Genomic DNA, 13,248 nt, shown 5'->3' on the forward strand with positions numbered 1-13,248 from the left:
ATAGAAGGAGATTAAGAGTACATAAAAAATACGTAAGGTTAACCACTAAATAATTTGTTTTAGTTTTTCATTCATTTCAAAATCTTTTAAAATGAGAAGAAATCATTTTTCTTCCTCTCAACCTTCACTTTTTCTCTCTCTTCATGCTCGTCAACGATTAACATTACAGCTTACTTAGTACATGCGATTTTCTTTATAACATGAAAATAATTGTATATCTAACACTTCTCAACTATTAACTTTATATAAAAGACTACAAAAGAAGTTAAGAAGCAAGTCAAAAGATGAATACTACTTTCTTTTCTTTCCTCTCTGTTTCTGCCTTTAATTTCCACTTCCACTCAAAAGAGTGTATAACTTAATATTTTATAAGTGAATTGTTTTCAGAATAACATTTCCTTTTTGGAATCGTTAATAAAATAAAATAAACGGATGTTTACCTTTTTACTCTAATTTTAAAAACATTTCACAAGGGGTAACAATGGTGTGTGTTTTGTGGAGTAAAACTTTCATCTTTTCCATAAGTATAAAAGTATTTTTCCAAACTTAATTAAAAATAAGATTCAACTAGTTGACAATGCAATGATATATACTATATAGACTATTCGATAAGAAAAATTGTATATTATATATTTATAATCAATCTTGATGATAACAAATGTATAAGGACATGATAAATTAAATCACTACATAATCATCAATAATTATGGTTAAAGTACTAATCTCTAGAAATAAGCATAATTATTTCATATGAGATATTGGTGATAACGATGACTCATCCAATATTTTTTATTGAAAGAAAGAGGTCATAAAAGATATATATTTATGCAGCAACAACATGCACAGCAGTTGGCAGACACATACAATATATTTTTATATATATACTACTAATCTTGGTGGTGATGGTGTCCTCCTTCATGATCATGTTGTTGTTGTTGGTTGTAGAAATAGGACGATGGATTCAAAGATTGTTGCAATTGTTGCTGCTGTTGTTGCTGTTGTTGATTGAAAAGATGTGAAGTGTAATAAGGAAAATTTGCTTCATCACTTGAAAGAATCTGTGCATACTGAAACAAGTTTGGGAAAACTTGATGATCATGTGTTGAGGATAATGATGATGATGGTGAATAGAGCGTAGGAAGAATAGCATTAGAAGCTGAACCACTGAATTGAAAGGCAGAACCACCTTGTAGTTGTTGTTGTTGTAGCATGTTGTTGTTATTAGGTTGTTGTTGTTGAGTAGTGTTTGGTTGAACAAGTTTTTGAGGGAAATTGAGCTTGGCTTTGTTGCCTTTGAATTTGAGAGCAGCTTTGTCATAAGCTAAAGCAGCATCTTCAGCAGTGTCAAAGGTTCCAAGCCAGACTCTTGCTGCTTTGTTTGGATCTCTAATTTCTGCTGCCCATTTTCCCCATGGCCTCTGTCTCACTCCTCTGTAGTGTGGCTTCTTCTTATTTGACCCCTCCTCTTTATTATTAGTCATCAATGCAAAATATGCGTACATGCAAATTCAACAAAACATATTACAATTTTGTCTTTCAATAATAATGTTATGCAGTAAATATTCCTGGTACTCCTCATGTAAAAATATAGTTGTTATCAATAATTATGTATTTAGATTATGTTTTAATTAATAAAGCAAAAAAAATACTTTTTAATTATTGAAAATATTGATATTAAAATAATAATGTCTATCATAAAAGTGTATGCATAACAAAAAATTATTCATTTTTAAATTTCTTTACACACTAGGTCCAACAGATTACAATTTTCTGTATCATTTACAAAAATTTTATGTATATATAAAAAATTAATCATTAAATTAGTTATCATATATATATATTTTTAATGAATCCCGTTAGGGAGCCAATGAAGTATTTGTATAATGTGTACAATGGGTTATTTATTTGGCCTAATATGAGTTAAAAAATGAACATCCAGGATAAAATATTACTAATTTCTCAAATACAGTACACCTATACTATACTATCCAGAATAACTATCTGGTACTAGAAATAATAAACATCCGATCTCCTACTGAATCGAACATCCCTAATCTCCATTGTACGTACAGATACTCCATTAGCTCCCTATATTTCCTCATTTTTAATATGTATAACATGGTGATTTAAATCTCTTCACTTTTATAATAATATATATGTATCAAAGTATACATGTAAATCAATAGGTATGATTTATATTTAGAGATGAAAAAAATGAAAGTGATTAGGTCGTACTAAAATAATAAAACAAGTGTATTGATATAAATACTCAAAAAAAGTTTTTAATAAAAAAATATTAATCTCAACTTACTATATATGTAGTATGATTTGTTTAGTTTAATTTCTTTTGGACAGAATGCAAAGAATTTGGCTTTTTTTTTTCATGACATACTTGGATGGAAGTGAGAAAATAAAATTAAACAAAGCTTATTTTGGCATTGCTGGACATTTTGATTGAAGTAGCAAACGAATTGGATTCTATATATAAAAGTCTCTAGGAAAAAGTCTATTTTTTTTTTTTCTTCCTTCATTGACATGAGAAACTAAAACAGGTAATTCATCAATCATTGCTCAATTGTGCTTTTCCTACATAGAATTTACACATGTCTATAACCAGAATGAGAAACATTTTAGTCATCATGATACTCCATCATTTTAGAGTACCGAATTTGATATTCAACATATAAATCTATTTTTGATGTCTATATTTTACACATGCTTGAAAATAGAACCAGAAACTTGGCATATTTATCATCGTCATCTCACTCATCATGTGAGTTGGAATAATATGTACTATCAGATATTAATTGCTTGATGAAAAAATAAGTTTTATTTAATTTGTCATAGTAATTGTGTACCAACAATATCATCCATTAAGAAACGAATAAATTGAAATGATTGCAATGTATATTTCCACAAAGTTTATTAGTCAGCAAAGAGAACTCAAGTTATTATATATGCTAGAATTATCTACTTAACAAGATGTCAAGATGGACCAAAATCAAAGCTATATTATAATTAAATTGATTTAAAGAACTAAATATTATATATTATCAAACCATATGGATTTGCAACTTTAAGTAAATAAAGATGTCATGCAAAACTTTAACTAAGGAAAAGGGGTTGATGTTATGTCATGGGAAAATGAATGTAAACCGGTTTAGAAAAGTTTAGGTGGTAGGTACAAATTTTATTTTTTTGATTGTCCATGGTATTTTATAGTCCGACAGGTTTAGAGTTAATTTGTTATAAATCTAAACTCTATTTAAAAATCTACTGCTGACCAATTGATTGCTGTATGCATAAGACGATATTTAATATCCGGTCCATAGTTGCATGCAACATGAATGTAAGTAGTGTAAGTGTAAATAAAAAATATACCAATGGACTAAAATTGAAATAAATGATGCATACATCTTTGGAAATGCTTACATGCATGTGATATTATCCACTTTGGATGAAATAAATTTTATAGTTATATATGCAAGCATGCTTTCATGCAAATCAAACATCGAATTGAACTAATAAAATTTTTATGAACTATATTCTTCTACTAACAATGCAAATAGCTTACATTTTCCATACAAAGCCATCAATCATCACATGTAAGTTATCAAATCTTCAATATCATATATATATATATAGAATATAGATTGATGCATGATATTGATATCAAAAGTGTAATAAACCAAATCAAATTAAAACTTTAATTTATCATTATCATCTATTAATAATATATGGCCGTATAAAATATTAATATAACAAAATTATTTTTTGACCTTTTTATGGATCAAAAACTGCAAATAATTAAAAGATTATATAATATATAACACTATAATAAGAGTACCAAAATCTAGATCCGTGTCTAGCACGTCTCCACCAACAAAACATACACACCATTTCAATAATTGGTTCTTTTTTCTTGAAAAATATCACCAACAAATCATATGAGAGATCTTTATTAGAAAGCAACTTGAAACGGAATTAAACAATTACAAATTAAACAACACATCACACACAACATAAGATATAATTATAACATTTTTTAGAAATTAGGCATGCCAATTTCATATAAATTAAATAAAAAGGAGAAACAAGACATATAGAAATTAAACATACAAGTAACTAATTAAGAATTGAATAATAATAATAATATTATTATTATTATTATTTAATTAGAAGCTATAACTCACCTTGATCTTGAAGAGGGTGAGTAGGTTGAAGAGGTTCATTTGAGAGAGGAAAAGGGTTTGATTGTGGCATCATCATCATGTGATGAGGGTTTTGATTATTATTATTATTGGAAGTTGCCATAACTTGAGCAAGAGCTGAAACCATGGTTGACATGTCAGTGTCTTCAGGTGTGCACCAAGAAGATCCATAATCATCATCCTCTCTCTTCTCTTTTGCATCTGATGATGAAGATAATGGTAGCTTCCCATGCCTTCTTGGATCCATTTTCTTCTTCTTGTTTTTTTTTTTGCCCTATTTTCTAATTGCTTTTATGTTGTTACTACTAGCTACTTGTAGAAACACCCCCCTCCACTTGCACCATGTAAATTTAAGCATAAAGGGAGAATATATTATGCTTATTGATGTTTAATTAGTCATGATTTAATTTAAATTTCAAAGTTGAATTACCCCTTTTAATCACTTTCTTCTTTTTCATTAACCATGGATATATGATACTATATATATTCATGGATCTCATTTCAATTTTTATTTAAAATAATGGATTCTATATCCATTTTTAAATCAATTAAGGATTCTTTTGAGTTTAACACTTTATACTAATAATACAAAAGAATTAAAAAATATTCCACATAAATAAAAAATCAATCATCAAAACAATTACTATTATTATGTATTTGTATATATTTATGAGTATTGATGATTCATATATTTTTTTTTAGTTAAGTAATCAGTTTTTATAATAATAATCAAATCTGTCATAATATAATAATACAATAATTAAATCTGTAATAGATAAATAAATTTACTTACAATGATATAATATAATTTTTTATGAGGTTCTATAAAGATATTATTTACATACACCATAATAATTAATTGAGGAATGATTTTTTGTGTAACATAATATGATGGAAAATAATTATATATATATAAAATAAAATTTTATTTGGAGAAATGAATTTTTATGTGACTTCAATATCACAAGTTTAAGTCATAAAATCAACTATAGATAAAATTATCAAATTATATTTTTTACATTATATTATTTAAGTACAATTCTTCTCTAAACTGCTAGATGTTTGTAAATTGGATTATTTTTCATGACTTTTGAAATAATAAGTAGGTAAATCAAACATGTATTTTAATTGACATAATTGGAAACCTACATAGTTGACATTGAATAAAATAAATCCAATTCTTTTTTTGTCATTCCATCCCTTATAATTTTAAACATATATATTCATTTATTTATTTATTTTTCTCATCTAGATAACGTTAAAGATATATAGTGTAATAGGTGTACATGAATTGATATGTTTCTAGAGAAAAGTTTTCACTACTTTATGATAATAGTATATATGATTCAAATTCCTTTACAGCTCTGATTGTAAGTTGTAAGAGGAAATGCGTATTCCCTGGCCATGTTGTAGAACCATTTGTTTTAGGAACAAGTGGCTTCTAACGTTAGAGAGTAATGATAGTGACACTGTTATAAGTGGCTAAAAGAAAGACACACACATACCTTTACTTTTCTTGGATTAAAGAGATAATAATAGAAAGCTAAAAACTAAAATATATATATATAGATAGACATAAGAATGAGACGAAGAAAAAATGGTCAAAAGAAAATTCGTTTCTATTTTCTTGATTAGAAGCAAAACAAAGTGTTTTATACCAATCAATGATATATATATTAATTTTCTCTCCGCTTTATTTATTAAACTATTCTTCCACCTTAGTCCATGATAACAATAAAGAAGTCTCGTGACCCACAAATTCAACCTAACAAAATACATAAATTCAGTTATAATTTTAGTTTTTATTATTTTATCTTATTTTATCTTTATTTACTTTTATCTTTCTTAGGTCAATGCTTTATATATATTTAGTTTTACCTTCATAATACAATTTAATTTAATCAATTAACAATCAATAAAAATTATTCATATTTTATTTTCTTATTCTTTCACAATTTTATCATTATTCTTTACACCATAAAAATAGTGTCAAGAATTACTATTTTATAATGATTAATTAACATTTCGTAGTTTACTTATGACCGGTACAAAAAAAAAAAGTGCCAATAAATATATTGTCAATTTTTTTAACAATTACTATATAAGTATTGACTATAACACTAAATTTTTTTTTGAAAATCATTAATGTCCATGAAAAAACTTTTTTTTTTATTGTTGGGTAAAATGTCCATTATATTAATTTTTTAAAGATAATTTAAAAATTTAAAAAATATATGCATGTAAATGTATGAAATAAAGATGTAAAATTTCAACTAGACATGTCATTTCATGGTCATATCTTAATAAGAAGATCGAGCCAAATATGGAAGTGGTAATAAGCAACAAATCAAGGGATCGGAGAACGTGTATTTCACCTTTGAAAATGGTAGTTTCGTTTAATATACAGAGATATAAATTTATATTTGGCAAATAAAATATGGATAGAACATTATGTTGTAAAATATTAAATGAGTGTATTTTGTATTTTTTTAAGAAAAAAACAGAAATCCTAAATGGAATACAAGTTATTTTTTCATTTTCTCTTTTGTTATTATTATAAAATTTTTATAATTATATTTTTTATTATTTTATTTTTTATTTTAAATTTTGTATGAAAAAAAAAAGATAAATTAAATTATTTATTATTTATTCTATCTTATATTCAGTTTATTACTAACTAAAATACAAAACTATTAATTTTTGTATTCTATTATTATTATCTTGTCTTATCCTATTCTCAAAACAAAATATATTTTATAAAAAAAATTATTGTTTACGGTATTTTTCAGTCCAATAGACAATCCGTTACGGATTGGAGTTCTATTTAAGGTTTTATTATTGGTCAATAAATTACTGTATGCACAAAATGAAATTCGAACACTTAACACTTATTTAAACAGATGAGTGAATTGATCACTCGACCAACCCACATTGCTTATCCTATATATAAGAATATATGTACTTGATTTGTGTTGTGTTGTGAAGCGTGCATGGTCCCAGATCCCATGCACGCCATTCAATTCCAAATAAAACAAGTTAGAGTAATTTCTATACATACATTACCGAAAGTTGAGGCATGGATGAAGGACAATTACACTAGCACCTCAAAATATGCAAAAAATACATTGTCCTCATGCATCTTAATTCTTAGCATAGCTTCTAGTCCTTTGATTAGGCCTTCAATTTTACATCACGCATGCATGTGCATGTTTAGTAGATTAGATATACTTTGATTTCCTTTATTTGCCCATCTCTCTTCTTTTAGCATTATATTGTCCAATCATTGGAGTCCTCAGCTTTATAATTTGGCTAATTCAAATATATAGATGCTTTTCTTAAATACAAACCCAATTTGATCTTTAATAAGTTTACTTCTTCAATTCTTTTGTTTTAAAATAATTAGAGTTAATGGGTAGAGTAAATTAATTAAAGTACAGTTTAAGTTTCACTCTAACCTACTTGCTTGTAGTGTAAATCTCTTTAATATTTTCTACTATTATATTTGCATGTTTTCAAACTTCTTAATTTAAATTTTACTCGCACTCTAAACCTATTTACATGATTTTACTCGAACATATATGAACATTACAGCAAACACAGAAGATAGCGACGGCTAATTAGCGGTTGTTTATCAAACTGCTGCAAATTGGTAAGATAATGGCGATTATAATATCGGTTTTGGCTCTGCTACAAAAAGAACCAAGATAGCGGCGATTTGCTTTCTAACGGTTGCAAAACAAACCAAGAAGAGAGCCATCTAAATGCCTCGTCACTCACTCAACCAAAAGTCCAGAGCTCTAAAGTCTAAATCACTCCCTCTTTTCCAGACCTAGCTTCTCTTCGACCACCCACGCAACGCCACCATCGATCGTCACCCCTAGAGTCTCCATCAGAATCACAGAACCACCACCGTCTCCACCTTCACCAAACAACCACCGCGAAAACCCTTTCTCTCTTTCTCTTCCCATGTCTCCTGCCTTCTCTGTCTCGCTGGCGGCTACCATCCAGCGTCACCGCGGTCATCTTCTTCCCCTCCTTACAACCTCGCACTGTGGGCCTGTGGCTCTCTAGCTCGCCCATGCCTCCCTCATTCCCAGTTGCAGAATCAGAATAGAGCCACTCTAATGTTAATTCGACTCAGGTTCTCATATCACATTTTCTTCTATATTTTAGTTAATTTAGGATTAGTTATATGTTGATTCTAGTGTTAATTTAATTTGGTTAGAGTTATTTGCTGCTGTTAGTTGAGTTTAGGTTAGAATTATGATTTTCTTATTAGAATTAGTGTTTTATTTATACATAGTTAAACATGCTATTAAGAGTTTCTTGAGTTTGAATTTCAATTTGTTTGGATTGATTGATTGATGCTTTGCTGAGTCACTGCGAAACGCTACTGATTTTTCATGCCATTGGTGCTGAATTTTGATTTAATGTTGCAAAGAATGCTTGTTAGTGCTATTTTGTGTTGTTTATGCTTTTGCATGTCAAGTGTTCGACAATATGCCAAATGTTTTGAATATGTTTTAAAGTTTTGTGCAAATATGATCTATGATAAGGACACTATGGATGGCAATGTTTGATCCATTTAGTGCACCCAACCTAATGAGATATGGCTTGGTTATTGTTGTATTGTTCTGGCAAGAGAAAATTTTGTTTCTTGCAATATCATGCCACAGTTAGTCAATATTATGTAGGATGGAATAGGATGGAATCAATGTCGACTTTGCACCGAAGATTTTGTATTACTTGATAAAAGCAATGATGTATGCAATTTCACCATAAAAGATATAGGTGCTATACATGAGTAAGTGAGACATCTACTTTGAATTATCTTCTACTTTTTTAGGCTTAAAATGGAGAGAATATTGAGCTGATTATGTTTTCATTAGTCATGTCAATCTAGAACTAATCATATTAGTTTTTCTTTCTTCTCCGGTATGTGTGATCCTATCTTCACTATTGGCCAAGGTCGTCAATGCAATTTATGGCTTAAAGATCCAACGACCGTTGGCAATATTTTATGCAAGTTGAAGTGAAAAAGTTAAAATGGTTGACAAGATGGCATAAATTATCTAATTTTGGCAAACAAAATTTTTTCCTTTAACATGTGTTCTTATTATTCTTATTGCCAACTCATGAAATAAATTTTGGTAACTTTTTTCCCCTAAAAATTACTCTGCAGTTTGTTTGGATGGGAGTGCACCAGCTTACCATCTTGATAGGGGATTCAGAGAAAGGATAAACAATTGGTTAGTTCAGTTTGAGGTGTGTCATATCCCTTTCTGCAAATTGGCATCAATAATAAGTCTTCACCAATTACCAACTCAAGAAAACATTGCTTTCATTATTTTGTTTTTCCTCAGCTGACAAATGTGAGGTATCTTTCTTTAAAATTAATTGTGTTCTTTTTGTTTCCAAATCGTGTGATCATTTTCTCAATTTATCAATTCAAGTTGAGATTCTAGCAAAAGAGTATGAAGATAAATATAAGCATGTTGGAGATGTATCATCCAAGTTAACTATTGAGGAAGCCACATTTTGTGATATATGGATGCAATGAGATACAGATTTCTCTTCAATTGATAGCATGTGTTGAAAACTTGTTATTACTAGCCTATTTTCTTAAATACTATCAAACTATTTCTTTATTTGATTTGCAGGAGAAAAAATTTGAATTGTATCAAGCAATTGCAAGATGGAACAATATGAAAATGTTGATGGTTCATTACAGGTAGATTTTGATATTTACTAAGCATGTATATCAATCTTGAGAAATTATTTTCGTATCTCATTTAAGTCATAAAAAATTCAGGCCCATGCTGATCATATCCAATCAGAGCTTGATGAACTGGTAAAATCTCTAAATGAGCGATGTAAGAAGTATATATGGATTACGTGCAAAGGCAACAACACTAGTGGAACTATCCTTTGGTAATTTCTAATTTATGTATTATTATCTTTTTAGTAATTCTCTAGTATTTTGGATGTCTATAACTTTTTTATTTCGAATTGCTGCTTTTATTTTGTTCTTTTGTTGTTGATATCAATCTTAAAAGTAGTCTTAGTTGTAAAATACTATTTTTAAATCATGATGAATATCACATCAACCATTGCAACTAAGAGGTTGCTCAATCAGGTGGCATTTAAAGAATGTAAGGAGTTTATGTAAGTTCTTTATGGTATTTCTATATTGGATCTATTATTGCGTTAATCAATCATTATCATTTGTTATGCTAAAACAGTCTACCCGAGATTTCAAAGCTATAACTTTATACATGAGTATTTTTTGGAGTGAATTACCCATTTACTGATGGTATGCAAAGATCTTTTTGGAGATTGTGTGGATTATATATATGGGTTAATAGTCAAATTAGTCTTTGAAAGATAAGACATTTTTTAAACTCGTCTCTAAAAGATTTTATCAATCAAATTAGTCCTTCAAATATTATGAATTAATTATATATGTCCCTCAGTTACTCCACTCACAATTTTCGTCAACGATTGATGATGTGAAATGTTAACTAATAACATACATGACACATAACACGTTCAATTAGACGTTGACTAAATATGTTTACAAAAATCTATAAATTTATTCACTAGGTTATATTAGGAATAGGATTTTTGTAATTGGAAAAAATGACTAAATTAATAAACTTTCATAAACATATTTGGTCAATATTCAATTAGACATATCTGATATTATATATGTTATTAATTAACGTTTTACAACATCAATCTTTGAAGAAAATTGTTAATGGAGTGACTGGAGGACAAATGATTAATTCACAATCTTTGAAGGACCAATTTGATTGAAAAAATCTTTTAGGGATGAATTTAAAAAATATCTTATCTTTCAGGGACTAATTTAACTATTAACCCAAACACACACACACACACACACACACACACACACACACACACACACACACACACACACACACACACACACACACACATATATATAGTGTTACTTTGTTTTGTGTGAGATGCGTCATACCAAAAGCAGGCCTCACTTGAATATATAAAAAATAAATGAAAATTTTTCTAAAAATTTGGAAAATAAATGAAACTTAAATGTTTACACAAAGACAAAAATGTTTTGAAAGTTCAAGGAGTGTTTTGTTTGAAAAATAAATTAAAGTAGAGATTTGAGAATTCATTCTTTGTTTCTCAGGATATAATCTTTGTATGTAAACTCATCATTCATGTATTATTTCAGGAACAATGAATGCCCTGCTTGCCGAACACATTGTGCCAGTCGTCGTTCTTTGAGAGATGATCCAAAATATGATGTCCTTTATTGTTGTTTTATATCCAGATATTGAGAAGTATGAGGTAAAAAGTGAAGAATTCAGCAGTGCTTTCTTTAGATTTTTGTAATGCGTTGAGTTCTGAAGATTATGTTTATATAGATGTTTTGTTGATATGTTAAGTTAGCATTTTGTCTTTCTTTTGCTAATTATTGCTATGTAGATAAAATTCACAACCTTTATAGTGTATGTAGGTATTTCACCTATAAAAAGGGATTATTTTAAAGTGCTTTGACTTTTAGAATTTTTTTTTATAATCTTATATAGCTGATTGTGGTAGTTTCAAAATGCCACAATTTTTTTAAGAAAACCTATTTACCAAATAGCGGCGGTTCTGCAACCGCTGCAAAATCAATTATATGATTTGTTGCGGTTGTGCCAGTGGTTTCCAAAAACTTTTGTAAAATTAAATCTCCATCCCTAATAGGCAATGCTTGTAGAATTGCTGAAATTTTGTTTTGCGGTGGTTAAAAACCGCTGCAAATTCCTAAAAAAATCGCCACTATTTGGCGTGTCTCTTGTAATAGAAACATGAGTCATATTGTACAAATTTTAAATTAATGTATATATTATAATTTTAAATTTATTAAAAAATTAATATCAAATATTATTTATATATTATTAGCAAATGGAATGTGTAATTTGGTGATACTAACACTACAAGAGGCGCGGGACTTAGCAGCCCCAAATTGCCGGCCGTTCTCCCCAACCGCTCTAAATTGCCTGATTTGTTGCGATTCCTGCTGCGTAATTAACCCCCGCTCCAAATAAACTGAACCGAGGCGGTATTGGGCCCTCACCGCAGCAAATAACTTTAGGGGGAAGGGGTTTTGCCTCACTAAAATACCCAGACCAAATTTATTTTGTGCCATAACCTTCAAGTATTTGGCGCGAGAACCCTTCGTCAGAGGCAAGGTATAGCAATCACTTGTCTCCTTCCCCGCCGTCCTTACCCTTCCCTCTGTCAGATCCAACTGAGTCTGCTCCATCGTTGTTCCGGTTACCAGGCTCCTCCCTCAGCCGTGTAGCTCCCGTGCACGAAGGTGAAGTAGAAGGGGTCATCGGAGTCTTCTCCTTCTGCCGTGCATGTGTGTGACGTCGTCGGCGTCATCCCAATCCATCCGTCCCTGTGTCATCCTTGGCAGCCTTCTCCCCTTTGGCAGTGTTTCACGTTGCCGATTGCAATAGACTCCCCTCTCAGTGGTATGTTCCTCTCCCTCGTCCCAATTTAAGTTTCAGGGCTGTTGAGAAAATTATTCTTGCATGAATTTAATCTTTATGCTTTCTAAATTTTGTTTTGAACAACGTTCTTTGATTAATTTTGGCCAAATTTTTCTTCAATTTAACACTCAGATTGAATTTTTCCCCAATATCTGAACCCCTGAGTCTTGATGTGTTTGTGTATATTGCTACGCGGAAGATGGCGGCAGCAAATTGCATGCGTTTTCTCCATCTGCCGCAATTGTTCAAAATAGCTGCGATTGGCATCCGATTTCTTCATTGTGACGTAGAATCAACTGGATTAGTGTCGATTCAATGAAATTCTGTCGCAAACCCCAACCCAATACTTTGATTTCACCCTAAATCACTTCAGTACCTAAAATTAGAAAGAAGAGGAACCTGCGACAGGAGAGTGGAAGCGTAAGAACCCCCTGTGCTCAAACACACTGTGCACCGCTCTGTCCCCGTGGAGTCGCGTGGCTACCAACCCAACCTCCTCTCAC

The 13,248-nt window shown here is 29.9% G+C and overlaps 1 protein-coding gene across 1 annotated transcript; it reads right to left on the minus strand.

Annotated features, from left to right (window-relative positions):
- Nucleotides 1-744: 744 nt before the first annotated feature.
- On the minus strand, nt 745-4,647 carry LOC107635575 (ethylene-responsive transcription factor ERF114). Its single transcript, XM_016339081.3, has 2 exons — nt 4,194-4,647; nt 745-1,465 (listed from the first exon to the last, which is right to left on the minus strand). The coding sequence occupies exons 1-2, from the start codon at nt 4,456-4,458 to the stop codon at nt 888-890; spliced, it is 843 nt and encodes a 280-aa protein (XP_016194567.1). The 5' UTR covers nt 4,459-4,647; the 3' UTR covers nt 745-887.
- Between the last annotated feature and the right edge of the window lie 8,601 nt (nt 4,648-13,248).

This window comes from Arachis ipaensis, chromosome B4 (assembly GCF_059453495.1).
Source record: "Arachis ipaensis isolate K30076 ecotype BB chromosome B4, ASM5945349v1, whole genome shotgun sequence".
NCBI lineage: Eukaryota > Viridiplantae > Streptophyta > Magnoliopsida > Fabales > Fabaceae > Arachis > Arachis ipaensis.